General features: G+C 47.8%; 2 protein-coding genes across 6 annotated transcripts in view; one reads left to right on the top strand and one right to left on the bottom strand.

The window, feature by feature from the left end:
- ANAPC1 (anaphase promoting complex subunit 1) overlaps positions 1 to 26694 on the top strand; it is a 167060-nt gene that overhangs the window by 108139 nt on the left and 32227 nt on the right. For 4 of the 5 annotated variants that reach the window (XR_007470730.1, XR_007470729.1, XR_007470731.1 and 1 more), the window contains exon 49: positions 11508 to 11743. The gene's annotated coding sequence lies outside the window, so the exon portion shown is untranslated. Of the gene's footprint in view, positions 1 to 11507; positions 25573 to 26694 lie in introns of those variants that run through there. The other variant, XM_033399993.2, reaches the window with a different exon arrangement.
- Positions 1134 to 4793, bottom strand: LOC125960872 (putative speedy protein E7). The gene is made up of 6 exons (XM_049696233.1): positions 4632 to 4793; positions 4345 to 4413; positions 3679 to 3873; positions 2115 to 2173; positions 1674 to 1759; positions 1134 to 1323 (listed from the first exon to the last, which is right to left on the bottom strand). Exons 1-6 carry the CDS (start codon positions 4729 to 4731, stop codon positions 1134 to 1136), a joined length of 699 nt encoding a protein of 232 aa, XP_049552190.1. The 5' UTR covers positions 4732 to 4793.

The following is a 26694-nucleotide window of genomic DNA, read 5'->3' as shown; positions in this document are numbered from 1 at the left end:
CATATTCTTGGTCCTCAAATAAAAACCTAGGGGATGGATGAAACTTCCTACCCAATTCGGTTTATCTCAGAACACACTTGCCCTGCTTTTCTCTCTCCTTTTCTTTCTCCTGGGGTCAGAATGGGCCCCTGCAATGAGGCAAAGGGCGGAGGGCTCAGCTCACAGGACTGTCCTAGAACAGCCGTCTGCCCAAGCAGGGTGTTCCTTATGCACTTCACAGAAGGTCTCCCTCCACTTCAAGTAAATCCACACATAAAAACGAAATTTAAGCCAAGGAAAACAAATGCTAAAGCATGTGATGCTAGTCAGGTGATCGCTCTGTGCATGTGTGGTTTGTCACGGGCTTCCTCACAGCTCTGCATGTGTTCTTGTTTCCTTTATTATCCAGGGAGCTATTTGTTCAGAGACTAGAGAGCCCTAGGAGCTCCTTCCGTCCACGTGAGGCTAGACCCTGACACATACTACAGGGACCCAGCTCAGGGTAGCTTGCGTCAAGTGGGAGCAGAGCACACAAAACCTTTGATGACATGTTGGAGTTAACTGTTTTTTTTCCCCAAGAGCCACCATGGTAATGGCTCCTTTTCCAGAAAGGATGACCTCAGTGTTTTTCATGTATTTATATTTAAAAATCAACTCAGATCAAAACCCTGCAGAGGTTTTCATTCACTACTTAGATCAGCATTTCCAAGAGTTTTCCTAAAAAAAAAAAAAGAAGAAAAAGAAATTGATATGCAAATTGGGACCTTGTATAGCATGGTAAATGATTCCATAGTTGAATCCATTTGGAGAGTTTTTGTATAAACACAGTAATTACTTTCTGTACCATGGGAGTTCGCAGAGCCCTTACTAGGCTAACAGTGCGTTAAGGGATGCAGTGGCACTTCCAAGTGACCACCAGCCCTGGAGGTGACTGCAGGGCATGGGGTGGGGTTGTCCCCACCAGGAGGCCCAGTACTCACCTGGCCACCTGCAGCCCCTGCTCCATTCCTTGGGAACCTAGGGGACGCCCTGGCGCACCCGACTCCAGACCCAGTGATGTGGGTTCTGGGCCTGGATCTGAAAGGGAAGCACAGCAGGGTGAGCGCCTGGAGGAGGGGCCAGCCCCTCCACCTCTGGGGTGCGCTCCCCGGCCCTCATGCCCGACAGACCTCCTCACACAAATCCGGGGTGACCCAGGCTCGGTGCTCCATCGCATGGAAGAATTCCACCTTCAACTTGAGGAACTCCTTGTAGAGGTCTGGCCAGTGCTCCCTGCCCAGCAGGAACTGGAAGATGCTCCGCTTGGATGTGGGGTTGTCCTCCTCCATGTCGGAGGCGATGTAGCTGCCATCAGAAAAGAGGGCTAGCTGGTCCCGGCCCCCACAAGGACTCAGGCGAGACAGTGGAGAGAGGCTGCTGAGGTCACCCTGGAGGAGCACCCAGGTCCACAGAGGGCAGGACCGTCCTCAGCACCAAGGCTGCTGGGCCCATGCTGTGCCCGGCCCAGGTCAAGGTTCTGGCTGTCACCATTTCCCTGGGACTTTCTACCTCGGGTCCCTCAGTCTCTGGGCAGCAAATGGTGTTTCCTGGCTACGTTCATTATCCCAGGACCTTCCTCCTTGCCTTCCCCTGCTCTGACCATGTGACCCTTGAGGGCCTTGAACCACCACTGGGGGCCCTCAGGCATTGCTCACAGGGCCAGGAAGAAGTGGATCCTGTTGTAGAGGTGACCAGGCAGCCCGACGCGGCCAAAGTACTCCACCACCATGGAGAGCAGGTACTGCGTGGAGACAGAGGGCGGGGGAGGGGCGGCCAGGGGTCGATGGCAGGGCCAGTGTCCTGAGCGGGCCATGCGCCCCACCCCCATCCAGAGGCCAGGTGGGAAAACCACCCAGGGTGGGCCTTGCTAAGGGACTCATGGCCCTTTGACATGTGGAGATGAGCTGATGAGAGGCCAGGGAGGAGATGCCCAAGGGCCGGGGTACCGACAGTGTGTCCTTTCTTCCTTTCTGGCGCCAAGGGCGGGTCTCTCCAGGGCCTCTGCTCAGGCAGACACCTTGTCCTCCGTCCCCACCCCCAGGGGGTGGTGACACTGCAGACCCCTTGGTACCTCATACTTTTAGTGCTGTGGGTACCTTGTCGGACACTTTCAGGAAAATATCAGCTTCCAGGAAGCTCTGGATAACAGGGTCCTCTGTAAAGGAAGGGAGACGTGATGAGGGCCTCGGAGCAGCCCTTCCGGGAGCAGCGAGCCTGGGGCTGTGGGACATTTCACAGGGAGGAGGAGAAGTGGAAACTTCTCCCAGTTCCTCTGCTTCAGGAAGTAGAGGCAGCTCTCTTTCCCCAGGAAGGCTCAGAGCCTTAGCAGTGACAAAGCTCTTCCTTCCATGGACCCAGGGAGAGCGAGTCTCAACTGTGGGGCAGGAATTTTGCTATTGTTATTTAATCTTCAACACATGGGTGGGTATGTGTGTTTCATAAAGAGATATGACCTGGTTCTCAAAGTTTAACATAACTTTCCTTGAGCCAAAGCTTGGGTGTGGCCTTGGGCCTCTGGGCACTACATCCCTGTCACTTCATCATACTGTGACTGGGCAACGCTTTCCTGCCCCACCTGATAACTGAGCATCCTGTGTGGGCAGTGGAGAGTTCATACCCTCCTGGGCGGGGGTGGGGGGCACTGGGCATTCTACCGTCCTTCTCCTGGACCCCCTTCACTTCCTGCTGATAATGACCTGGCCTCCCCTGGCCCCAGCAGGCTCATCTGGGAGTAGAGTTGTCCTTGGAGGTGCCATTTTCCAGCGATGGCCTGAGAACGCCAGGTCCTCCTTGTCTTTCACACCTTGCCCCGGACAATGGCATTTACCCAGACGGGAGGATGGAGGGGTCATGGATCATTTCGCCCTCCCTGAGCCTTGTCCAGGCGGCCTGGCTCCCGGAAGGGCATTGCTTTCTGTGATGATGAAAATATTCTGTAGCTTGCTGTCCAGTACGGTAGCCATTAGCCATGTGTGGCTACTGAGCTTATGAAATGTGGCTGGTGAGAACCAGGAACTGAATTTCAGAAGTTTATTTTAACTCACGTAGAGTTAAATTTGAATAACTGCATGTGGCTAGTGGGTGCTGCATTGGACAGTGTCAGCTCCGTGTCGTCCCCCAACCTGCCACACTCGGTCCTGCCTCTGGTCCTGGCATCACCTTCTCTGCAGACCTTCCCTGAGTATCTGTCACAAAGCTCTCCGACTCTTGCTCACAGCCCATCTCTAGGTGTCATTGCCTTTTCCTTCTCTGCGTTTGTCCCTGGCTGAGAGCAACTTACTTCTGTAATTTTTTTTGGTCTCCTCCCACTCTGAGCATAATGGCAGCGAGATCTAGTTTGTCCTTTCATCACTGATCTCTAAAATCTTAACTGGAGGGAATAAATATGGGCAGGGGATTCCTCCCTTGATTTGTCCTAAAATGTCTTGATAATTGAACAGTCAACCGTGAGTCCTTTTTTCCCTTCTCCCTCCAAGAACTTGTCTCAGATGAAAACCCATCAGCACCGCAGTAGAACCGTGGAAACAGAGTGATCTGCTTCTGTGCCACCTGGACACCTCACAGCTCTGAGCCCCAGGGGGAGCTTTGGCTATGACCCCGGAGCCTCTGGGATCCTCGGTGTAAAAGGGACCTGACACTCCACTGGCTCAGAGCACAGACCCAGAAGCCGGTAGAAGGCCTCTTGGTCTTCTGGACGATAACTGGATCTTCTCTTGCTCATCCTGAGTTTCGTCCCCTCAACATGATTGACAGTCCACATGCTCCTCCTCTGACTGCTCTTCTTCCAGGACGTCAGCTCGGAGACCACTTCCGAGAGGGTGGGGTTGGAGGCCAGGGGGCTGCTCTCCTGGGCGGCTGCAGGAACAAGGCTCTGTGTGAGCACAGACCTGACCCACCTGGGAGGTCCTGAGTCTTCCCTTGCAGCTCACCCTGAAGGTTGAACCCTGCCTCCTGAGGACAAGACAACAAGTGGTTACTCAGCAGTAACTGATGTTCTGTTCAGGGCCGAGGAAGCTGAGGACACCACACCTCCCTTGACATACATCAGTCTCTTCCTCTTCTGGCCTCGCATCCTCCTGGTTCTCTGCTCAGAGACAGCCTCTGGGGGGGCAGAACTGGAGGCCAGAGGGCTCCCACCCTGAGCAGCTGCCAGGAGAGAGGAAGGACCCTGTGTGATCAGGGGAGGGACCCACCTGGGAAACACTGTGCTCTTCCCTTCTCACTCACCTTGAGTATGTTGCATGTGACATCTGAAGTGATAAGAATGACCATCACCCCCTTTGCACTTTGTCTATAAAGGAGGGTAGGAACTGAATTAATATTTACCTTTTTTTGCCAGGGGAAAACTGCTCTCCTGTGCCTCTTTCCATGGATCTTTCTGTGTGGGGGGCATCTCTGTGGAGACAAATGTGAAACTCTCTGGTCATCGATGTCTTTAATAACTACAAAGGTGAACAAGATAGTGACCTCCTGTCTCACCCTGGACACCCTTTCCCCTGCCCTGCAGACCCACACCCATGAGAGTCCAGGGAAGAGGAAGTGATGCTGGAACCATGATGATCTATCGCTTTCATTCATTCAGAGAGCGGGGATAAGTGAATGACCACACACACCTGGCTTCCCTTCCACGCGCTGCTTTTCCTCTGCGTTTTCTGCTGGGTCCTGTTGGCTTGCAGCCGTCTCTGAGGCAGCCGATGTGGAGCTCAGAGGCATAGTCTGTCTTTTCTGGGTACAAAAAAATGGAAAGAAACCAACTTGATTCTGACCAGGCCATTTCTTTCCGCTTAACCTGCTTCTTGTGAGACCTAATAATAATTAAAATGGCAATGACATTAGCTAACAGTAATTGCTTAGTAAACTTCAGATATTGATTAGTGCATTGGGATTACCTCATTCAATCCTTACAAGGAGGTGTGAGGTAAGGTGTATAACTTGCCTGTTTACAGATGAGGAAATGCTGACCTAATTTGTCTAGGATTTGCCCCTTGACCGTGGCTAGAGCTCTTTGGACTTGGGATTAGAACTCGTGTCTGAGCGGTGCTCAGGGGAAGAAGGCTGGTGGCAGCCACAGTTGAGCCTCAGTCACATTTCCATTAGGGTTGAGCTGGGCCTCCTTACACGCTTATGTCATCGGCTCTGCCTAAATATCCCTGTGAACCACTATAACGTTACAGCAATCCAACCTGGCAAAAATCTGACCAGAGTAGCCCAGGCCTGTCCGAAATGGCCCTGGAAGCTGACTGAGGCAGTTCCACCTCAAGAAGGCCAGTGCCACCTGCCGCCTCTGAGGACAGTGTTCCTCCTGGGTGACAAAGTGTCCACATGCTCCCGGGGCTCTCAAGGTCGAGTTCTCTGTAGAGTCGCTTTACTGTCTCTCCTCCTTCCCCCATACTCATTTTGTTCTCCTTTTGCCCACATCCCCTCCTGTTCTCTTTTCTCCCCAAACTCGAGACCTATTTGTATTCCTACTGCATCCCAGTCACTCATCTGGAGGTTCACAGGTGATCCCTTCCACATCCCCTGCGACAGCTTGGAGGAACATAGTTCAGATCCAAGACTCACCTTAGTACAGAAAAGAGTGACGCCCACCCCAAGTAAGCACCTGGAGGCTCCCTCAAGATCTAGGCCCTCACCCTTACCCAGAATGCAGCCTCACAACGGCGTGAGAAGAGCACTGACTGTAGCCAAGTGTTCGGGATCAAATGGCTTCCGAGATTCTGGCCCTTACTATGAGTCACTGATGACATCACACCATTCTACCAGAACCTGCTCTTTGGTTTATAAAAGGCTCTCAAGGAAAAGACTGTGGGCCTCAAGGAGGAAGGAGTTAGTGTCGCAGCCTGAACACTGGGATCACTTCCTCTTACCCCAGTATTACCTCTGAATCTCATCTTGTGTTTCATCTAACCAATTAATGATTCCAAATGAAAGTGATTCATCCACATATCAAAAAATTTGAGAAAATACAAAATTAAAAGTTGATTAATATTCATAGGAAAGTTATTAATGTCGTTTATTTATTTGATATTTATTTATTTATTAAACATCTTTATTGGAGTATAATTACTTTACAATGCTGTGTTAGTTTCTGCTTTATAACAAAGTGAATCAGCTATACATATATCCCCATATCTCCTTCCTCTTGCGTCTCCTTCCCAATGTAGTTTATTTTTACTCCCTTCTGATTTGTGTTTAACTATGATTATATTGAGATTTAAAAAATTAACTTTTTCATTTTGAGATAATTGTAGATTTATAAATGCAGTTGTAAGTAATGACACATCCTATATACCTTTCCCCAAATTTCCTTCAGTGGTACAAAGTTGAATATCTGTAGCACAGTATCACAATAGGAAATTGGCATTGGTACAACCCATTGACCTTATTCAGATTTCCCCAGTTTTATATGCAATCACTTATGTGTGTATTTAGTTCTATGCAATTTTATCACATGTGTACACTCATGTACACCACCACCAAGGTACAGAACAGTTCTGTTATAAGGATCCTTCATGCTACTTTTTTATAGTATCTCCATCCACAACCCCTGGCAACCACTATTCTCGTCTTCATCTATATAATTTTGTTATTTCAAAAATACATAAACGGAAACAGATAGTGTATAATCTTCTGATCTGGCTTTTATTTTTAATTTGCATAATTCCCTTGAGAACTGCTTAATTTGTTGCATAAATCAATAGTTTATCCCTTTTTATTGCTTAGTAGGAATCCATGGGTCTATGGTCAAGTGCATAGTTAGTTTTGTAAGAATCTGCCATACTCTTCTAGAGTGGCCCTATCATTTTACATCCCCACCAGGAATGTATCAGTGATCCACTTTCCCCATGTCACTGTCAGCATTTGGGTTATCACTTTTTATTTTAACCATATCTCGTTGTGGTTTTAATTGGCACTTCCCTAATGATATTCCATAATGATATTGATTCCATATGTTTATTTGCCATCTATAGATCCTCTTTGGTGAAATCTCTGTTCATGTTTTTTTCTAATTGAACTACTTCTTTGCTGTTGAGTTTTGAGAGCTTTTTATGTATATCCCAGATACAAGTCCTTTGTAAGATACACGGTTTGCAAATATTTTCTCCCAGTCTGTAGCGTATCTTTTAACATCCTCTTTTTTTTAACCATTTTTTTCTTCTGGTTTTATTGAAATGTAATTGAGGTACAACACTGTATAAGTTTAAGGTGTACAGTATAACTACTTGACATATGTGTATATTGCAAAATGGTCACCACAGTAAGTTTAGTTAACATTTATTACCTCATATAGTTACAGAAAAATTTTTTCCCTGTAATAAGAACTTTTAGGATTTACTTTCTTAGCACCTCTCAAGTACACCATACAGCAGTGTTAATTATATATAGTCACCATGCTGTACGTCACATCCTCAGGACTTATTTCTTTTATAATTGGAAGTTTACACCTTTCGACCACCTGCAACCATTTCACCCGCGCCCCGCCCCCAGTCCCTGCCTCTGGTAACCATCCGTCTGTTCTTTGTTTCTATCAGTTTTTTTTAAACTTTACTGAAATATAGTTGATTTACAATGTTGTGTTAACTTCTGTACAGCAAAGTGATTCCGTTATACATATATATATATATATACATACATATTCTTTTTCATATTCTTTTCCATTATGGTATATCATAGGATATTGAATATAGTTCCCTGTGCTATACAGTAGGACCTTGTTGTTTATCCATCCTATATATAGTAGTTTCAATCTGCTAATCTCAACCTCCCAATCCAACCGTTCCCTACCCCCCTTCCCCCTTGGCAACCACAAGTCTGTTCTCTACGTCTGTGAGTCTGTTTCTGTTTCGTAGATAAGTTCATTTGTGTCATATTTTAGATTCCACATATAAGTGATATCATATGGTATTTGTCTCTTTCTGACATACTTTGCTTAGTATGATAATCTCTAGGTCCATCCATGTTGCTGTAGACGGCATTATTTCATTCTTTTTTGTGGCTGAGTAATATTCCATTGTATATGTGTACCACATCCATTCAACTGTTGATGGACATTTAGGTTGCTTCCATGTCTTGGCTATTGTGAATAGTGCTGCTATGAACATAGGGGTGCATGTATCTTTTTGAATTACAGTGTTATTCGGATATACGCCCAGGAGTGGGATAGTGGGATTGCTGAATCATATGGTAACTCTATTTTCAGTTTTTTGAGGAAACTCCATACTGTTTTCCATAGTGGCTGCGTCAGTTTACATTCCCACCATCAGTGCAGGAGGGTTCCCTTTTCTCCACATCCTCTCCAGCATTTGTTATTTGTAGACTTTGTTTGTTTGTTTTTGTTTTTTGGGCTGTGCCGCATGGCACGTGGGATCTTAGTTCCCTGATCAGGGATCAAACCTGATCAGTGCCCTCTGCAGTGGAAGCACTGAGTCCTAACCACTGGACCACCAGGGAATTCCTATTTGTAGACCTTTTAATGATGGCCATTCTGACTGGTGTGAGGTGATACCTCATTGTAGTTTTGATTTGCATTTCTCTAATAATTAGCAATGTTGAACACCTTTTCGTGTGCCTATTGGCCATCTGTATATCTTCTTTGGAGACAATTCTATTTAGGTCTTCAGCCCATTTTTTGATTGGGTTGTTTTAAACTGCTTTATTGATGTATGTTACATAATATTCACTCATTTTAAACATACAATTCAATGAATTTTAGTGTATTTACACAGAGTTCAACAATCATCACCACAATCTAATTTTGGAACATGTCCATCCCCCAAAAAGATCCCTCCCTCCTTGCAGTCACTCCCCATTCTCACCTCCAGCTCTAGGCAACCACTACTGCATGTCTGTTTTTTTTTTTTTTTTTTTTTTACTGGGGATTGGTAGAGAAATCAGTTTGAAAAAAATATTTCATTGCTAAAAGCCGTTTGAAATTTACTCATTTTAAGCTCTTTATTGACAAATGAGAAAACAGTGGCCCTGAAAGCACCAGGGTCTAGCCCAAGACCATACATAAGCACTACATGGCAGAGGCCAGATCCCTTGAAGAGCATTCTTCCCACTGGGAACCTGGGTGCCAAGCTTCGGGGTGGAGTGACCGCAGGTTCTGCTGTGGTTCCCTCTGATTGGTGCCGCATGAGAAGTGCCCTGTGGGTTCCAGAGCTGAGGGAGACGGGGGCGGCATCTTCTCCCTCCGAGACACTATTCCTGACTCTGGTTGGGTCTGTGGTCTCCACCCCTAATTCCAGCTCATTGAGGGGTTATCCTTGAAGCCAGGGCTGCCCTTCAGCTTGGTGGCTAGATTCCTGCTTCCTCCATTCTTCAGATTTCACACCAGATAAGTTTCCTCCTAGTGAGATGTGACTCTTGGAGGGCAATTTTTTTTTTCTTCTTCTTTTTTTTTTTTGCAGGGAGCGGGGAGTGTGGTGAAGGGAAAGGGAACAGGAGCTTCTTTATGGAGTCTCTGTATTCTGGAAATTTTTATGTCCTAGAAATCTCCAGCATACATGGGGTGGGGGGAGGCAAGTTTGGCATTGTCACTAGCGTCGACTCCACCACAGATGTCTTCTGGGACCAGTCAGCAGCACCACGGTGAAGGCAGCCCAGAGCTGGAGGCCTAGAGGGTGCCAGAGGGCATCGGTCATGGGGAGTGGCTGTCACCCACCCCAGTTCCACATGTGGGCCTAGGCAGGGGACTCTTAACTCGCGGGAGTCTGGGTCTTCCGATGTTTCAAAAGAAGCCAGAAATTAGATTTTTTTAATGTGAAATCTTCCAAATTTTAAGCAATGGCAACAAATTAAAAAAACTTGAATGCCATGTGGAGGGCACACAAGGACGCATCAGCTTCTGAGCCTGGCCAGGGGCTCTGCTCTTCAGGATTTAGCTCTGAGAACCGCTAGCAGGGGATCCCAGGGTGGGTGGGGGGATAGGGGGCTTGACAGAGAGTATTCTCTCTCTTCTTTCATTTCCTCAGGCCATGTCTATGCAGGACTAAATCGAAGGGGTCACGCTCTTCGTTTATTATTAATTTATTTTTGGCTACGCTGGGTCTTTGTTGCTGCGCGCGGGCTTTTCTCTGGTTGCGGCAAGCGGGGGCTGCTCTTCGTTGCGGTGCGTGGGCTTCTTATTCCGGTGCCTTCTCTTGTTGCGGAGCACGGGCTCTAGAGCGCAGGCTCAGTAGTTGTGGCTCAGTTGCTCCACGGCATGTGGGATCTTCCTGGACCAGGGCTCGAACCTGTGTCCCCTGCACTGGCAGGCGGACTCTTAACCACTGAGCCACCAGGGAAGTCCCTATGCTTTTCCTTTAAAACATTCCCTCTTTCAACTTGCCTATGACTTGGGTGTTAAGTAGGGTGCTGATGGCCGTGGAGCTTCCTGGGATCATTCTGGAGGCAAGGGGAGGAGAGGTGTGTCCTCCCTGCCTCCCTTCCTGGTGGTGTCAGCTCTCCGAACTTGAGGGGGGAGGGGGAGGAGGCTATCTTGGTCTTCCAGTTAAGTGTTCACCTCTGTTTCCACCCTTCCTGTGATGAGAAGCTCTGCAAAGCTCGTTTCTTTTCCCGTGTGGTGGTAATGGTGGTGATGCTTGTACCAGCCTCTGTATTCCCGTCTTTATGAGAATGCTAGCAGCGAAGTGCAGCTGGGCTTTGTCTCTGGCTGCTGATGCTGGGAAGATGTCTGTGGGTTTCCTCCACTCCCTCTTCCTTGATAGGGTGTGAGCTGCGAACCCACCTGGCTTTCTCTGTGGGTGTTTTTGTTGGTGGTAGGATGTTGGCTGTTCTTTCCACCGCGTGTTTGCCGCTGTGCGTCCAGGAGGGGGTCAGGAGGATGATTCTTGCATGGCCTTTTGAAGAACACAGTAGAGACTTTACAGTTTTTTTGTGGAATGGACGCCAACATTCATGTTCGATAGAGGTCGCTGCTGTAGCTGCACGTTGAGAAGGCAACCAACTTTGCTGAGACACGCTATTAGGGATTATGAGGGCATCCACCCCATGCTCTCGGCTGACCAGGTCATATTCGATTACTGAAATTAGAGGAGGCCTTTGTTAGGGTTACACCGTCAGCAGCAGAGGAAAACCATGAACTCAGATAGGTACAGCAGAGGATGAATGGAAACATATCCCGTGGGACTTGCTGTTTTCCCCAGTGTGGGTCTGGTGCTGCCCCCACACTGAGAGGCAGGTGTCCTAGATTCAGTCTGAGTCACTCTGGACGAGTTAGGTATGCCTGTGATTCTGAGGGTACAGTAATATAATAACCATGAACATACCTTTGTGAACTACACAGCAACAATGCATGTCCATGTACCATTCTCCCAGTAGGGAATAATGACTTAATGACTTTGAATAAAGATGTAGAACAAGTATAGAAGCCGCAGTTTAGACTAGGAGGGTAATTGCTGTTCCTCAGCCTTGAAGCTGAGTAACCACATCTCACTCTGGAATGCGCCCGGGGACCCAGTACAATACTGTAAATTCATCTCTTGCAGTGGGTGGATGGTGTAACCCGGATGCTTTGACAAGATTTGGAGACTGTTTTAAACTGTGAATGGAGATATGTTGGCTCCACCGGATGGTACTGAAGTCAAGGAGGAGAACTCCACAGACAATGATCCCAAACCCCACAGCTGGCAGTCTCCTCGCTGTGCCGGGCACTCCCTGAGCACTGCCCTCAGATGACCAGAGCTTACGGAAGCGCTTGCAGCGTTGACCTGGATTGTGAAAGGTTTGGGGGAAACCTCTGTTTATTCTCAAGAATCTTGAATCACCCCTCCTCTCTCCCCCCCCACCCTCCTGGTGCCTCTGGAACTGACAGCTGTTAATGTATGGTCCCCAGAGTGCGGGTGGAAGCCAAGTGGAGCAGTCCTTTTTGGCCTGTGCATCTCTTGTCTCACTTCTTCACTTAGCTGGGGTCTAGCTGGAGTTCTTGATGAGACAAATCTGTTCTGAGCCTTTTGCTCAAAGAGCCCCCTTTGTACACTGGGTGCTCACCTTCTTCCATTGTGGGAAGAGGAGTAGCTTAGTTACTATCTTCTCAGCTGGGCAGCTAGAGGAAATACTCAGAGTTCCCAAGTAGAGGTGTCATGGATTTGGCTTTGAGAAAGAGCTTGGAATTGTTCTGCGTATTTTGGGAACATTTAGATAACATTTCCTATTACATCTTTTGAGAAGTTTTCTTTGCTCTGAAGTTTACTTTATTTGATATGAATGTAGCCACTCTGTTTTCTTTTGACTCATGTTTACATAGCATATCTTTTTCCATTCTTTTATGTTCAACCTACCTCTATTGTTATATTTGTAAGTTCTCTTTTTTTTTTTTTTTTTTTTTGCGGTACGCGGGCCTCTCACTGTTGTGGCCGCTCCCGTTGCGGAGCACAGGCTCCGGACGCGCAGGCTCAGCGGCCATGGCTCACGGGCCCAGCCGCTCCGCGGCATGTGGGATCTTCCCGGACCGGGGCACGAACCCATGTTCCCTTCATCGTCAGGCGGACTCTCAACCACTGCGCCACCAGGGAAGCCGCTATTGTTATATTTGAAGTGAATTTCACGTAGACGGTATATGGTTGGGTCAAGTTTTCCAATGCACTCTGCCAATCTCTGCCTTTTAATAGGTGTATTTATTTATTCATTTATTGGCCACACTATGTGGCATGCAGGATCTTAGTTCCCTGACCGGGGATCGAACCCGTGCCTCCTGCAGTGGAAGCACAGAGCCTTAACCACTGGACCACCAGGGAAGTCCCTAGGAGGTGTATTTAGACTATTTACATTTAATGTCAGTATTTATATGTTAGGGCTAAGTCTGCCGTTTTTTGTTTCCTTTTAGTTCTCTCCTTGTCTCTCTGTTTCCTTTTTCCTGCCTTCCTGTGAGTTGCTTGAATATATTTTATAATTTCATTTTGGCTTTATAGTGTTTTTGAGTGTATTTCTTTGTGTCAGTTATTTAGTGGTTGCTCATCTGAGAGTCCAGGATCTCTATGGGGCTTCCACTGGCACTGCACGTGGTGGGGGCATGCCCCATTGTTGCCAGGCATGGATGAAAATTCTGGGCTGTCACTCAGCCCTGACTGCCACCATCATGGCTGTGGAGGGAAGGGCAGAGCATCTTGTTCCAACCAGAAGAGGGTGGAAGTTTAGGTTCTTCACTCAGCCTTCAGTAACAAGTGCGGGTCCCCTTTTTTTCATGGTGTTTGTCTGGAGTATGGTGGTTACTGTCCAAAAGTTTTCTGTCTTGCTAGGTTGCTGTTTTCCTGATCCTTTGGCCAAAAAGAGCAGGCTTTTCTTGGGGGATTTTTTTTTTTTTTTTTTTGCGGTACGCTGGCCTCTCACTGTTGTGGCCTCTTCCGTTGCGGAGCACAGGCTCTGGACGCGCAGGCTCAGCGGCCATGGCTCACGGGCCCAGCCGCTCCGCGGCATGTGGGATCTTCCGGTACCAGGGCATGAACCCGTGTCCCCTGCATCGGCAGGCGGACTCTCAGCCACTGCGCCACCAGGGAAGCCCTTGGGGGCTTTTTTGTCTGCACCCATTGAAGCCTCTAGTTTGCTGGCTTCTTCAGCCCAGTCTGAGATATAAGAAGCCAAGAAGAAACCTGAAAAACTTACTGCCGTGTTGTTCCTCAGGTCCTGGGGTCCTTACCCAATCTGCTTTTTTCTCTCCACCCTTGAGTCTTCTCATGTTTCATATATAATATCCAGGTGTTATCACTGCTCTTAGCAGGAAGAATAGGGAAAAGTTCATCTACGCCATCTTGTTTGTAACCAGAGGTCCAGGACAGTAACATTTTTGTTGCGGTTACATTTTGAGTTTCTAGCCTTTATTGTCATTATTAACAAACTCTGTTCAACACAGGAAGTGGTTCCCTGAAAGCTGCATTCATAAATGCAAATTATCAGCAAATTAGGAAGAAAAATGCAAACTGAGAGTGCTTCATGTACACTTCTTTTCCTTTTCATTCGATCATGTTTATACCTAACAATTTTGAAAACGAAGAGGTGACATTAAGCACATTCTTCTATCCATCCATGAAATCAGAAGAGACTATAAGATGCCTTTAAAGAAAAGTGAAGCATAGAACACTTCTCAGTAATAAAGGAAAATTATTCTGTAATAACTCACAGAATTATGAGAGAAAAAAGTCAATGTCAAAGGTTATATATTGTGTGATCCCATTTATATAGCATTATTGAAATTATAGAGATGGAGAAAATAGTAGTGGGCAGAGATTAGGGCTGAGGGTAGGAGGTGAGAGTAGGAAGTGAGGGTAGGAAGTGAAGTGGCTGTTAAAGAGATAACTTGAGGAATCCTTGTGATGGGACTGTTGTGTATGTTGGCTCTGCTGGTGGTCACACAAATCCACACATGTGATAAAATTGCACAGTACCACACACACGCACAAACAACTGAGTGAATGTAAAAGAAGTGAAGTATAAATAAGGTGGATGGATCGTAATAATGGCAATTTTGTGGTTGAGGCCAGACGCACCAGAGACCTCAGAACTCCTCTCCTGCTGGGGATATCGTGCTGTAGTTACGCAAGTTGGTACCATGGGAACCTGGGTAAAGGACCTACGGGCTCTCTGTATTATTTCTTACAACTCTATGTGAATCTACAATAGTTTCAAAATTGTAAAAGTTTTAAAAAAAGAAAGCAAAGAATTGTGCTGTTTTGTACTTTCTTCCTCTGCAGACTTCCCTTCCCTTCCCTGGCGCAAGCAAAGAGGAGATGGCCAGCCTAATCTGGTTTCTGCTTAATGGTCTCGTGTGCAGAGAGACCCATTTTTCTCACTAGTGTAAGGGCTGGTTGTGTTTTGCGATGAGCCGTTTGGGTTTTGATGGGGTGAGGTGGAGTTGGGACTGGGAGATTGACTTCTGCAGGCACAGTTGTTCTCCCCTCTCTGTCCTCAACACCCTCCTGAATAGCTCGGATTATTTCCTCTGTGCAGTCCCGAGGCTACATCCCCTGAGACCGGCTCTGCACAAAGATGCTCGAGGCCACACACTCCCCAGAGACCTCAGTGCCGCCTCTCCTGCTGGTGGAGAGCAGAAGACATGTGAGTCTTCCATGGAGGCCGGCGTTGCAGGCAGATGTGGCCTCTAGGTCTCTCTTGTGATGCTAAGGGCGAGAGAAGTGCCCCTGAGCTAGAAAATGTTTGTGACTGTTAGGAAGATATCCAAGATAGATCCCAGATTTGTGAGACACTGTGCTGTTCCAAGCACTCTCCCATCTGACTTTAATAGAAAATGATTATATTTGTAGAAAATGAGAGGCAAAGAAATGAATGAGCTTATGGGAGCTTTGCCATGAGATGCAAAATATCTGCATGGAAAGCAGAGTAGACATGATTGCTGGGGGACATGCGCAGAATTTCTCAGTGTTCACTGAGTATCAAACTGAAATGTCAGTAAGGGCCAGAAGAAAACTTAAGTATATGAAGTAAGTGGATAAGTAATCAGAGGAGGTGTGGGAAATTGCCAGCAAACTAGAGATCTTGGACTCAGTACAAATGTTTTCAAATTCAATTTTTGAATCTTGTAGTGGCCAGCAGCTGCTTGCAGACATGAGAGACAATTCCAGGGAGACTGGTGCCTGTGTACTTGACCGTCCCTGCTGTCTGGACACCTTCAGTGCTAGTTGTGATTGTCTTTTCTATACTATGAGCCCAGGAATTAAGCTTGGTTGTATAACGGAAACACAAATGTCAGTGGCTTAAGCAAGATAGGGTTGTCTGCTTCCGATTACGATGTAGAAAGATATAAACAATTTCCTCCTATGTTGATAAAAGAATTAACTATATAGAATAAAAAGCATACGTTTCATGGGGTTTTCAAAGACTGGTAGATGTAAGGAAGCTGCGATGGGCTGAATTGCAGAGGGACACACCCCCCTACAGGTCAGTTGAGAGCCCTGGAGTTCTCTGGGGGCAGGTGAGCACAGACTGAGAAGAAGCGTCCTGGGTGCGGGGAAGCTGTTAGGGTCTGAAAGAGTTCCACATGCAAATAGCCATCTCCCTGCCCAACAAGTCTCTCCCTTCCCCTGGAATTTTGCTGGGGAAGTAGCACTGGAGAAGGGGCTGGTCAGCAGAGAGAATGCAGAGAGCATACACATTCCTGTGGTGCTTGGGTTGTGCGCCCTGCAGGAGGTGGACCTGAAGATGAGCCTAGACTCTCCCAAACAATGGCTTTCCCCACCGTCCAACCACAAGGAAAAGGTGAGTCCCTTAATGGCAGCCTGAGGCTGGGCTACGAGAGTTTCTTACAGTAGGTGAAAAGTGATAGTACAGAAATTCAAGGCAGTAATTGCCAGATTGCGTAAAAAAACAAGACCCAACCACACGCTTTTAACACACATGTTAAGTAAAAGGACGGAAAAGGAAACACATGGCCACGCCCAGAGTCAGTGTGGGAGGGCACTTACACAGGGGTGTGGCTTATTGACGCTGAGGGTTGTGGTGCATGGGGGGGGCACTTGGAGTTGGAGGTAGCATGGCAGATGGGGGAGGGGAGAGGTGATTCTGGGCTGGGGGAGAACGTCTGTGGCCCGTTGATCCCTCTTCTGGGAATGGCTGCTTGTTCTTCCCCAAAGGAGGTTGAGAAATGCCCACAGCAAGCAGGCTGTCTCAGGACCCCCTAGACTACCAAGGCCTTTCTCCTTCTCTTTCTGTGACCACTTAGGCCTGGCTGGATGGCCTCTCCAGCACAGGGGACAGGCATGGTCTTACTAAGGCCTCCTTTCCTTTTCCCCTCATAGATCTGAGAGGGAAACAAAACTCAAGTGCTCCTTCATTTTAGGTAGAAGGGCTTTGAGGGTTAGAGAACGCCTTAGGGAGAGAGTGTGGCTCCAAATATGGTCTGTTGTTCCAGGAGGTAATTATACCAACACTCTGGCCCTGAATATGGGATCATGGCCAACACAGCCCAGTCCCTGCCTTCCGGGGTTGTTGGGAGGCCTGGCTGGTGCATGAAGCCCCTTAGGCCTTAGCCAGGTATCAGGCGCTGATGGTGCCTAGTGGATGTGCTTAGGTTGGCTTAGAGTGCCCCCTACTGGGAGAAGGCCTGAACAGCAACACAGAGCGTCCGGGTTGCTGTGCAAAAATTCTCCAGGACCGTGTACTCAACCGCTTCAGAGGACATATGCTTAGGGGATTTGTACTTTAAAATTCTTGTGAAAATATCAGCATATTAAATTGTTAATGTACAGGGACTGTATTTATTACCACTGCATGTAGTTCTTGAGGGGCTACCATGATAACATATGGAGAGCATTTTGAAAGTGTAAAGGGTTCCATGAGTGTGAGGAATTTATATTGTTTTAATTAGAAATAATGCGCATTATTTATAGGACAACTTATTAGGAAGCTCAAATGTATTTATGGATGTTGATTAATCTAGAGACCATCTCTCTTTCAGAGAAGTTAAGTAATTTTTATCCTGTTGATAGAGATTGGGTCCATGCTAATGTTCCCTCTTCAGTGAGCTTTTAGGTTAAATGCTGTTATGCGCCAATCCTGGATTGCGCTGACTGGGTCATGCAGTCCAGCGTTCCTGTGTAGTGGGTGCAGAAGTTCAGGGGGCCTATGAGTTACAGGCTCCATGAGCAGGGCCAGAGATAGGGCCGCTGAAAGTCATGGTCATGGCTGGGAGTACTGTGGTCAAAAAGGACATCACTCCCTGAAGTATAAAGTTGTTTTCTCTCTGGCTACTGCTAAGCACTGATGGGACAGGAAGACTGAGGTTCTAGTTTATTTGGTCCTTTATTTATTTAAATTAAGAAAATACTTGTTTAAAGAGTTGATGTCAGTTTCCACTTTCTTATTTGTTTCTGTTCTGTTATTCATCACAATAATTTAGTCAAGTGCCTGGGTTTATATGCATGAAATAAATTTAGTTCCTACATGCTGGGTTCTTATAAAAGAAGGGGGAGGAGGGGGGGCATGGGGCAGGAGGAGAAAAACTAGGCGGGCACACAGAAACCACCACACAAACAAATCACTGTTCTCAAGATGGCGTTTAGCGTGAGTTCCCACCGTGAGTCCACGGAGTGGGGAGTAAAAAGGTAGTAAGCACAGGACATGTTCTGATCAAATGAGGCGGGTGCAGACCTCTGGGGTTGACTACAAGGGCACTGAGTTTCGGTGAGGGTGGGGCGAGTGAAAGGAATGTGCAAGGTGAAGGTAGGGGAGACAACCCGGAACACAGTGGGTCTGCGAGGGCACCGGAGAGGGAAGACTGGGGCTGGGGGCAGGTTACGAGAGGTTCCGGGCAGTCAGAGGTGGCGAGGGCACAAGAGCCAGGCTGCGGAAGGGGTGGGGGGTGGTGGAGAGCTTTCCTCATCCTCCCTGACCTGGTCATGGGGCTGATCAAATGTTTTCACACGTGGCTCTTGAGAAGACAGGAAAGTGGCCTCTCGGTGGGCCTGGAGGACGGGGGAGAAAGTGACAGCAAACCCCACCTGCCCTTCTCCTGTCTCCCTCCTTCTCCCTAAGGCTCCCTCCTCTAGGGCTGCCTTGCCCCGGAGCAGGGTCTGTACAGCCTTGCCCAGGGTCCTTGTGGCTGCAGGTGGAGGCTGGTGACTGCGGTGGCCTGATCACTCGTCTTTCCGGAGGCCAGAAGCCCAGGGTCTCGTTGGATTTCAGGATATCAGCCCAACAGGATGATGGTGCCAACACAGTCCTAACGCAGGACCTGGGCTCAAATCGCCCACCCTCCATCACTCCAGGAAGCCCATTGTGCCCTGGGCTCCTGCCCGTGGGTCACTCCCCCAGGTAGTCACCTAGGAGAGCATGGCTTGCCCCAAACTCTTTGTGAATGGCTTCAGAGCATGAATACCCTCCATGGTGACAAAGTTTCATTATTTAAGGTTAATTTTTATTTGGGAAATGGCCAAACTTTTGTTGGCATCAAGAGTGCCCCTATCATAAGGTAAGTGATGGAGTAGTTAGTTCATTCCTACTGCCCTGCCTGGAACTCAGAAGAATATGGTCAATCCATATTTGTTGAAATGAACCAAGAAATGAGGCAGTGGCTACAGAGGTGAGGATGCTCATTTGCTTGTGGAACTTTCAAGTAGGATCTTCCAAACTGTTAAGAGAATACTCAGATATCTTTATGTTGGTGTGTTTGATTTGGAAAATAGACAATAAAAGAACCATTGAATTGTAGTTCCACTTCCAAGCAAGTAAGTACCCCAATAACCCTTCATTTCCCTCTGTGTGACAGAAAGGTATTTAACACAGTGACCAAACCTCTCTGTGTTATTTTTTTATTTAATTTTTAAATTTATTTTTATTTTTATTATTTTTTTTTGCGGTACGCGGGCCTCTCACTGCTGTGGCCTCTCCCGTTGCGGAGCACAGGCTCCCGATGCGCAGGCTCGCGGCCATGGCTCACGGGCCCAGCCGCTCCGTGGCATGTGGGATCTTCCCGGACCGGGGCACGAGCCCGTGTCCCCTGCATCGGCAGGCGGACTCTCAACCACTGCGCCACCAGGGAAGCCCACCTCTCTGTGTTTTGGTTTCCTCACCTCTAAAATAAGAACAATGGAACCTACCTCATAAGGTTGTTATGAGGATCAAAAGAGATACATTTGTCCAAAGCTACCTGGGAAGTGCTATAACGTTGCAAACCACAGTGGAGTGCACGCCCCTCATCTCCAAGTCTAAACATGCATGTGGTGAATAGTGCTGCCATGTAAGTTCCCCTTGTCCTGAAGTGCCCTTGTCCTGGCAGCAAGAGACCCAATGGGCTGCTTCCTTAGACAATAGCTCAGGTGACTGGAGCCCTTCACTAGGGAGTACAGGACTGGAAATCAGTTCCAGTGTGGGATGGTTGGTTGGTGGCATTTCCCAGTTACCCCCTGTCCTGCAGTGTGGGCGGGGCAGCGGTTCTGGCCTGCTCACTGGCAGGTGGCAAAGCCCCGTCTACCCCTAAGGCGATTGCTATGTAATCCCATCAGTGGCCAGTAGGTGGCACAAGACACCCACCATGGCCACTGGCTTTGCCCCATTCAGCCTTTCTCAGAAGGGAAAAATCTATTTCTAATCCAGCCTGGGCTTTATGGCAATGCTTAATCACATGGAAGGGAACATGCAATAACTACTGGTATTTCTGTAAACACACATGCTTAGAGCAGCTGCCAGTTGGGGATGAGGACCGAGGGAGAACACTCAGTGAGAGGTCTCCTGAGGACAGTCTATAAAAGGAAAACCCTGTGGGTTTTTAATTTAAGAGCCTCCCAGCTAACCTTTGTGACTCATCGAAAGAAACATTTTGAACCCTGATGGAGAGTGATAATACATTTTCTGGATTGTAACCTGGTCCTCCTTCTGCCCTGCCCCCTTCCCCTTCCCCCACATGGCAGGTTTCAGAAGGGCTAGGCCGCAGGGCAGCACCTTCTGAACTGATGTTGGCTTATTTTCCTGTTCTTTGATCCTGGCAAGTTGCCTGCTTCTCAGGTTCATCCTTTCTCTGGAGGAAAGTTGATTTGAATCTCATTCTGCCATTAATAAAATTGGCACCAGATGGATGTGAAACTGAAGAGGAGACACATCACAGCAACACAAGAAGTGTAATCTGGTCAACCCTGGGGGAGTAAGGATTGGGTGCTTTTAATTTTAATATGTGTGGACACTTTAAAAAATTGTGGTGAAATACACAACATAAAATTCACCGTCTTAAGCATTTTAAGTGTATAGTTCAGTGGTATTTAATACATTCATACTGTGTAGTCATCACCACCATCCATCTCCATAGGTTTTCCTCTTATGAAATGGAAACTCTGTATCCATTAAACACTAACCCCTCATTTTTCCGTCCCTGCAAACCCCGGCAACTACCATTCTACTTTCTGTCTATGAATTTGATTACTCTAAGCGCCTCATATAAATGGAATCACACAGTATTTGTTCTTTTATGTTTGGCTTGTTTCACTTAGCATAATGTCCTCAAGGTTCATCTATGTTGTAGCAGGTGTCAGAATTTCCTTCCTTTATAAGGGTGAATGCTATTCCAATATATATATAGACCACGTTTTGTTTCTCCCATCCTCTGTTGATGGATACTTGGATTGCTTCCACCTTTTGGCTATTGTGAATAATGCTATGAACGGGGGTATACAAATATCTGTTTGAGACCTGCTTTCAATTCTCATGGGTATATACTCAGAAGTGGAACGGCTGGATCATGTGGCTCTATTTTTAATTTTTTGAGGAACTGCTACATTGTTTTCCATAGTGGCTGCACCATTTTACATTCCCATCAACAGTGCACAAGAGTTCCAATTTCTCTACATCCTTGTCAACATGTATTCTTTCTTTCTTTTTTTTTTTTTTTTTTAGAGTAGCCATCCTAATGGGTGTGAGGTGGTGTGTGGACACTAGAAGCTAAGTTTGTTTTTTCTAGGACTTTCTTTTGAGTGGGCTAGGCAACCTGATAGCTTCTTATGAAGGTGGTCTTGCGATAAAGAAGTTCTCTCCCCCTGTGCCATCTCCTCAGAGCATCCAACCACGGAGCTCTTCGTGTACATCTACACCCCAGGGACCCACTAGAGAGCAGCTTCATTTGGCCCAATCTTAGGTCACTGGAATTTCTTGAGGTGTCACCAGGCTAGTGCTGAAGAGGACGCAGCTACAGGTCCTCTGAGGACAGGAGCGAGGCAGGCTGATTTGCTAACTGCACTGTGTCGCCCTCCTGCCCCCCACACGGGTGGCAGGTCCCAGGAATCCCTTCCTCACCGAGCCCCTCCCTGGAATAGGACCAGGGAGGTTGGGAAGCTTGAAGTCCTCTGCCTGGCCACCATACTCTCAAGGCGTTTGCAATATGCAATAACATTGCCAGGGACACAGCGCACGCCCATTTATCCAAAGTGGGGCAGCGGTCACCAGAAGTGTCTGCCCACAGCACCCTTCAGTCACCTGCCAAACATTCTCTGGGGGTCAACTGCATATATTGTGGGTTGGCCTCTGATTTCTAGATTCATTCATCTCAAAAACTTTTCTTGCACATCCCCTAGGAGCTACATTGTGGCAGACACAAGTCAGTAAAAGGCAGTCTGCCCTCACAGAGCTGAGAATCACGGAGGGGGAGACCCGCAGGGCAGGTGTAATAAGCTTTTCCGTGAAGGGTCAGGGTGCTTGGTGAGGTGGGCTGGCTGGGTGATGCCCTCGGGCAGGTGCGCACCTGAGTCCCACGTTGGCCACGTATTTGCTCTGTGAACTTGGCAAAAACGAGAGTGATGATAGCTACTTTGGAGCTGCTGCAAGGTTTGAACGAGCTAATGATGCATGTAGAAGCCTCTGGAACAGAAGCGGAGGTGCTTTTCAGTGTTGTCACTCTTTCCTCTGGACGTCTGCTTAGCATAAGGTTGGGGAGAGAGGAGAAAGTTCAGGGTATGAGAGTGATAGCGTGACTTCTCCAGCTGCACCCAGCGGACAGCCCACAGTGACGGCTCCCTGGCAGACAGATGGACGTGCTCCCTGCAGTGGGGAGTGAGAGGCAGCCAGAGAGGAGCCCCAGCTCTGGGACTCTTTGCCATCCCCCTGGCCCCCCCACCCCGCCCCGCCGGTCAGGGATAAGTCCCTGCACAAGAACTGCCACTTTCTGATTAAACTGGGGTTTGGACTTCAGAAGGTCTCAGCCTTTCAAGAGAAGGCTGTTCCCAGATTTCTGCTGTGTTCCTGCAGTCAGCCAACAGCCGAGCTGCCCAGAGGCAGGTGCAACTCATTCAAGTGCAGGAGAATTCCAGTTTTATTATTTAAAAAAAAAAAATCACATCATTCATCGAGCATTGGAAACTTTAAGACGTTTGTTGGCTGATAATTAATGGGTTGTTTGTGGGTAATGGCTTGTTATTAAATGGAAGCTAATAACTTCTGGAAGGTTGTTCCAGTAATCATCTTGGTTAACAGTTTATAGTTTGAAATGTCTAATAACATTGCCAGGGACATGGCGTATGCACATTTATCCAAAGGGAGCAGGCGTCTCCCTTTCTCTGATTTCATCTCATTCTTTCTTTACAACACACCCGTGTCACAGCATGGTGCCCCATTTTACAGATGGGGAGTTGGAGGCTGAGGCTAAAGGCACAGGAAGGCTGGGGGGCGAATGGCTGGAGCAGACCCGGGGCGGGGGGGTCTCGAGGATGCGCTCATTTTGGTCATGGCTTCCCACAGCACACGCATCCCTAACCCTGGTCGGTTGGCCTCTGTCTTTGCCGGTAGTTGTTGATCTGAAATAAATAGATGGCCGGATATTTCTCCAGCAAAGATGGGTTTATCAGGAATCACCACAGAATTGCAATTTGGGGTCTGCAACCATGGTGAGCCACACGGAAGTCTCCCTACAGCAAGAGAATGAGGATGCTTTTATAGAGGGGAAGAGGAAGTTGAGAGGGTTATAGTAAACAAGGAGTCCATGGCTTTTCATTGGCTGAGTCCTCACCAAGAAAGAAGAGGCGTTTTTCTTCTTCCCATTGGGCTGTGTGCTATGGTCGCAGGGCGTGAGAGCTCCCCCTTCTGGTCTCCTGCCTCTACTTAATTCAGGTATCTCTTTATTCATTTTACAGTTCTGAGATACACTTGCTGGTGTTTGAGAAGCTCCCTTTCCAGGAGAGAAGCTCAGCTTCCGGGCAGGCAATTTAAAATACAACCTAGTTGTGTCTATGGGTATAGAATGCAGGCAGAGAGCAGTGAATGCAGATCCAGCTTGGCCACTCATGAGCTAACGACCCTGCGCATTTTCCCCTGTAGCTTATATCTTTTGTTAACTAACCAAAGACAGGATATGATTGGCCATTTCTTCTCCTGGAGGGGCTACAGAGCAGAGAACCCTCCTTCCTCCCAAGGCTGAGGAGCGTAGCCCTTGGGGGGAAGAAGGACAGAAGGTAGAGTAGGCAGAAGTAGAGTAGGGGAAGCTCGTTTGACCCGGAGCCCTGGGAAATGCGAAGGTTGTAGATTCTTTGCTGAGTCGGGGCATTAGCTATCCTCCTCTATTTTTGCAAATTCCCTGGAGTTTGGTTGCAAATGGCCCAGCACCTTCTTGTGGCTTGTGAAATCAGGAATGTGGGCAGAGTTCAGCAGAGACTGAGGGCCACGGCTGGGGGTGCCTCACAGCCCTTTCATGCCTGGCTGTGGCAACCTTTAATTTGGGGACTCTTGCGGTATTGTTGGTGTTATTTGGGGTTTTGGCTTCAAGAAAATCTGTGATGCTGTCGTTGTTAATTCGCAAAAATTGGTAGCAACGGTTGGCATGTAATGTGGTAGCGTTGGTCGTCCTGTGTTTGCCCAACACCTTCCAGGACAGTGAGGTGGGGGAAGGGAGTGTGGTCAGTTTGCTGACCTGCAGACTCCCACCGTGGGCACTTCACATGCCTGCTCAAGAATCTTCCCAGGCTCAGGGCATGTGTCAATTTGAAAAAATAACATAGATGACCTTCATTGTTTGCCCCCGAAAGAAGCAGCTTCATGGTTTGTTTTCTAGCGAGGAACAAAGAGAGAAGTTTGGTTCTCTAGAATCTGACCAGGCTCTATGGGATGACGCATCTCAGTACTTACATCTGCTGTGTTCCTGTCCCTCTGACTTTCACAGACTCGTCTTATTCCTTTGAGCTACAGATGCTCGTGGCGCTTACGCCTTGGGATCCTTCGTGTTTTTTACGGCCAGTTTCTAAAGATCATGCTGGCCTTTCTTTAGTGGTCCAGGAACTCACAGGGTTAATCCTTGGGGCAATGTTCCCCTCTGGGCACCTGCATGACCTGCTCCATCTTCACCTGTGATCACCTGGGGTGCACCCCTCCTCTCTGGGGGCCCCTCTTCTGTGGGGTGACGGAATGCATCCCCTCTGGGGTGGATCGCTTTATGTCTGTCTGCTTTTCCTGGGACACATCAGTGGCCAGCCTGTGGATCCCATTCTGGCTTTCTGAAGGTGTGCCCTGACGTAGACCACCTTTTTCTAGCAAGGACGGGACACCAGGGATTCCCTCCCGGCCTCTTGTTCCATGTAACCACAGCTTTGTGCTGGAACAGAGGTGCAGACAGCAAGTTTGTTAAAGAAGGACAGGGACAGAGTCTATAGACTGATTTTTTGGAGAACGGAGGTGGGGACCTTTAAAAAGTATTGAGATGTAATTTGTGTAACAGAAAATCAACCCATTTTACGAGCACCCTTAATGAATGTTGGTGATTATACATAGTTGTCTAACTACCACCACAATCGAGATACAGAACCCTCCTTCGCCCCAAGAGGTCCTCTTTAACCTCTTTGGAGTCATCCCCACCTTGGCCCCGGCAACCAGTGACCTGTTTTTTTATCACTATGGTTTTGCCTTTTCTAGAATTTCCGATTAATGGAATCGAGCAGTGTGTAGTCTTTGCATGTGGCTTCTTTCCCTCAGCGGAATCTATCTGAGGCGTGTCATCTCGGGTATCCGTGGTTGTTCCTCTTTTTTGCTGAGTGGCTTTGCAGTGTCTGGACGCACCACCATTTGACTTTACTCAATGGACATTCAAGGTGTTTCTGGTTTTGGGTGATGAGGAATAAAGTGGTTGTGACCATTCATGTACAGGTCTTTGTGTGGACTTGTGTTTTCATTTATCTTCGGTCTACCGGGTCGTGGGGTAGACGTATATTCAACTTTGTAAGATACTGCCCAACAGTTTTTCAAGGTGACTGTAGCAATTTGTTTCCCAAATGGGTACTTTTAGTCTGGGACATATAACTGGTCTTCCTGACATCCACGGGTCCCTATCTGTACAATGATTTTCGAGAAGTTTATTGGATCCACATGTAATTAAGGTATGTGGCTTTTAGGCAAAAGATGATTACATATCTCTGGATGGGATGGCCCCAGTGTTGAACTCTCAGCACTGTGCAAAGGTCTGTGTTGTCCTCCCGAGAAAACCAAATACATCTCGCCACAGTCCGTGCGAGAGTCAGGCCTTCTGAGCGTCCTTCCAGCTCTCGTGTGTCAGCTTTGCGTGTGTACCTCAAATGCAAGTTTCAAGTTCACCCTGTGTTGAGATCATGCCTGAGGGCAAGAGGGAAAAATATCTGTGGCTGTCAAATCGGGTGGGAAGTGATTAACCATGGAGATTCTGAGCCTCGCGGAACTCTTTTGTTCCCTGACCTTTATCTCACCTGCGGCAGGGGCAGGCTGGGTCAAGTTTAAATCCGAGATGACAAGTGTCTGAGGCTAAGCAAGGTTTCTGCTGAGTGCTTGCTTGGGGTCAATGGCTCTGTGTCTCCCACCTGGTGAAAACTGACTCCCAGTGAAAAAAGGAGCTCTGGGGCTGAACCACTGGGCTTGGCTTGGGGCTAGAACTCCCTACATGGTTTTCAGAGCTCTTTGGGTGTGTTGAGGGCCTCCCGGTTTGCGCAGCACCTGAGTCACTGCTGTATGTTGGAAGCCCCTTGCTCACGGCGCCCCTGGACCTTGCAAAGTGCAAAACGGTTGCTTCTCTAGAAGTTTGGCCAATTTTTCTTTTAAGACTTAAACAAAAATGTATGGGACTTCCCCGGCAGTCCAGTGCTTAAGACTCTGTGCCTAAACTGCAGGGGACGCGGGTTCCATCCCTGGTCGGGGAACTAAGATCCCACATGAGGCGTGGGGCGGCCAAAATAAATAAATAAACTTATTGGCTCAAGTAACTGAAAAGTCGAAGGGAGATTTGACCCAACCTGATCC

The sequence above is a fragment of the Orcinus orca genome, chromosome 13, assembly GCF_937001465.1.
Source record: "Orcinus orca chromosome 13, mOrcOrc1.1, whole genome shotgun sequence".
NCBI lineage: Eukaryota > Metazoa > Chordata > Mammalia > Artiodactyla > Delphinidae > Orcinus > Orcinus orca.
The sequence above is the reverse complement of the archived record's forward strand: the minus strand, read 5'-3'. Positions and strand labels throughout refer to the sequence as shown.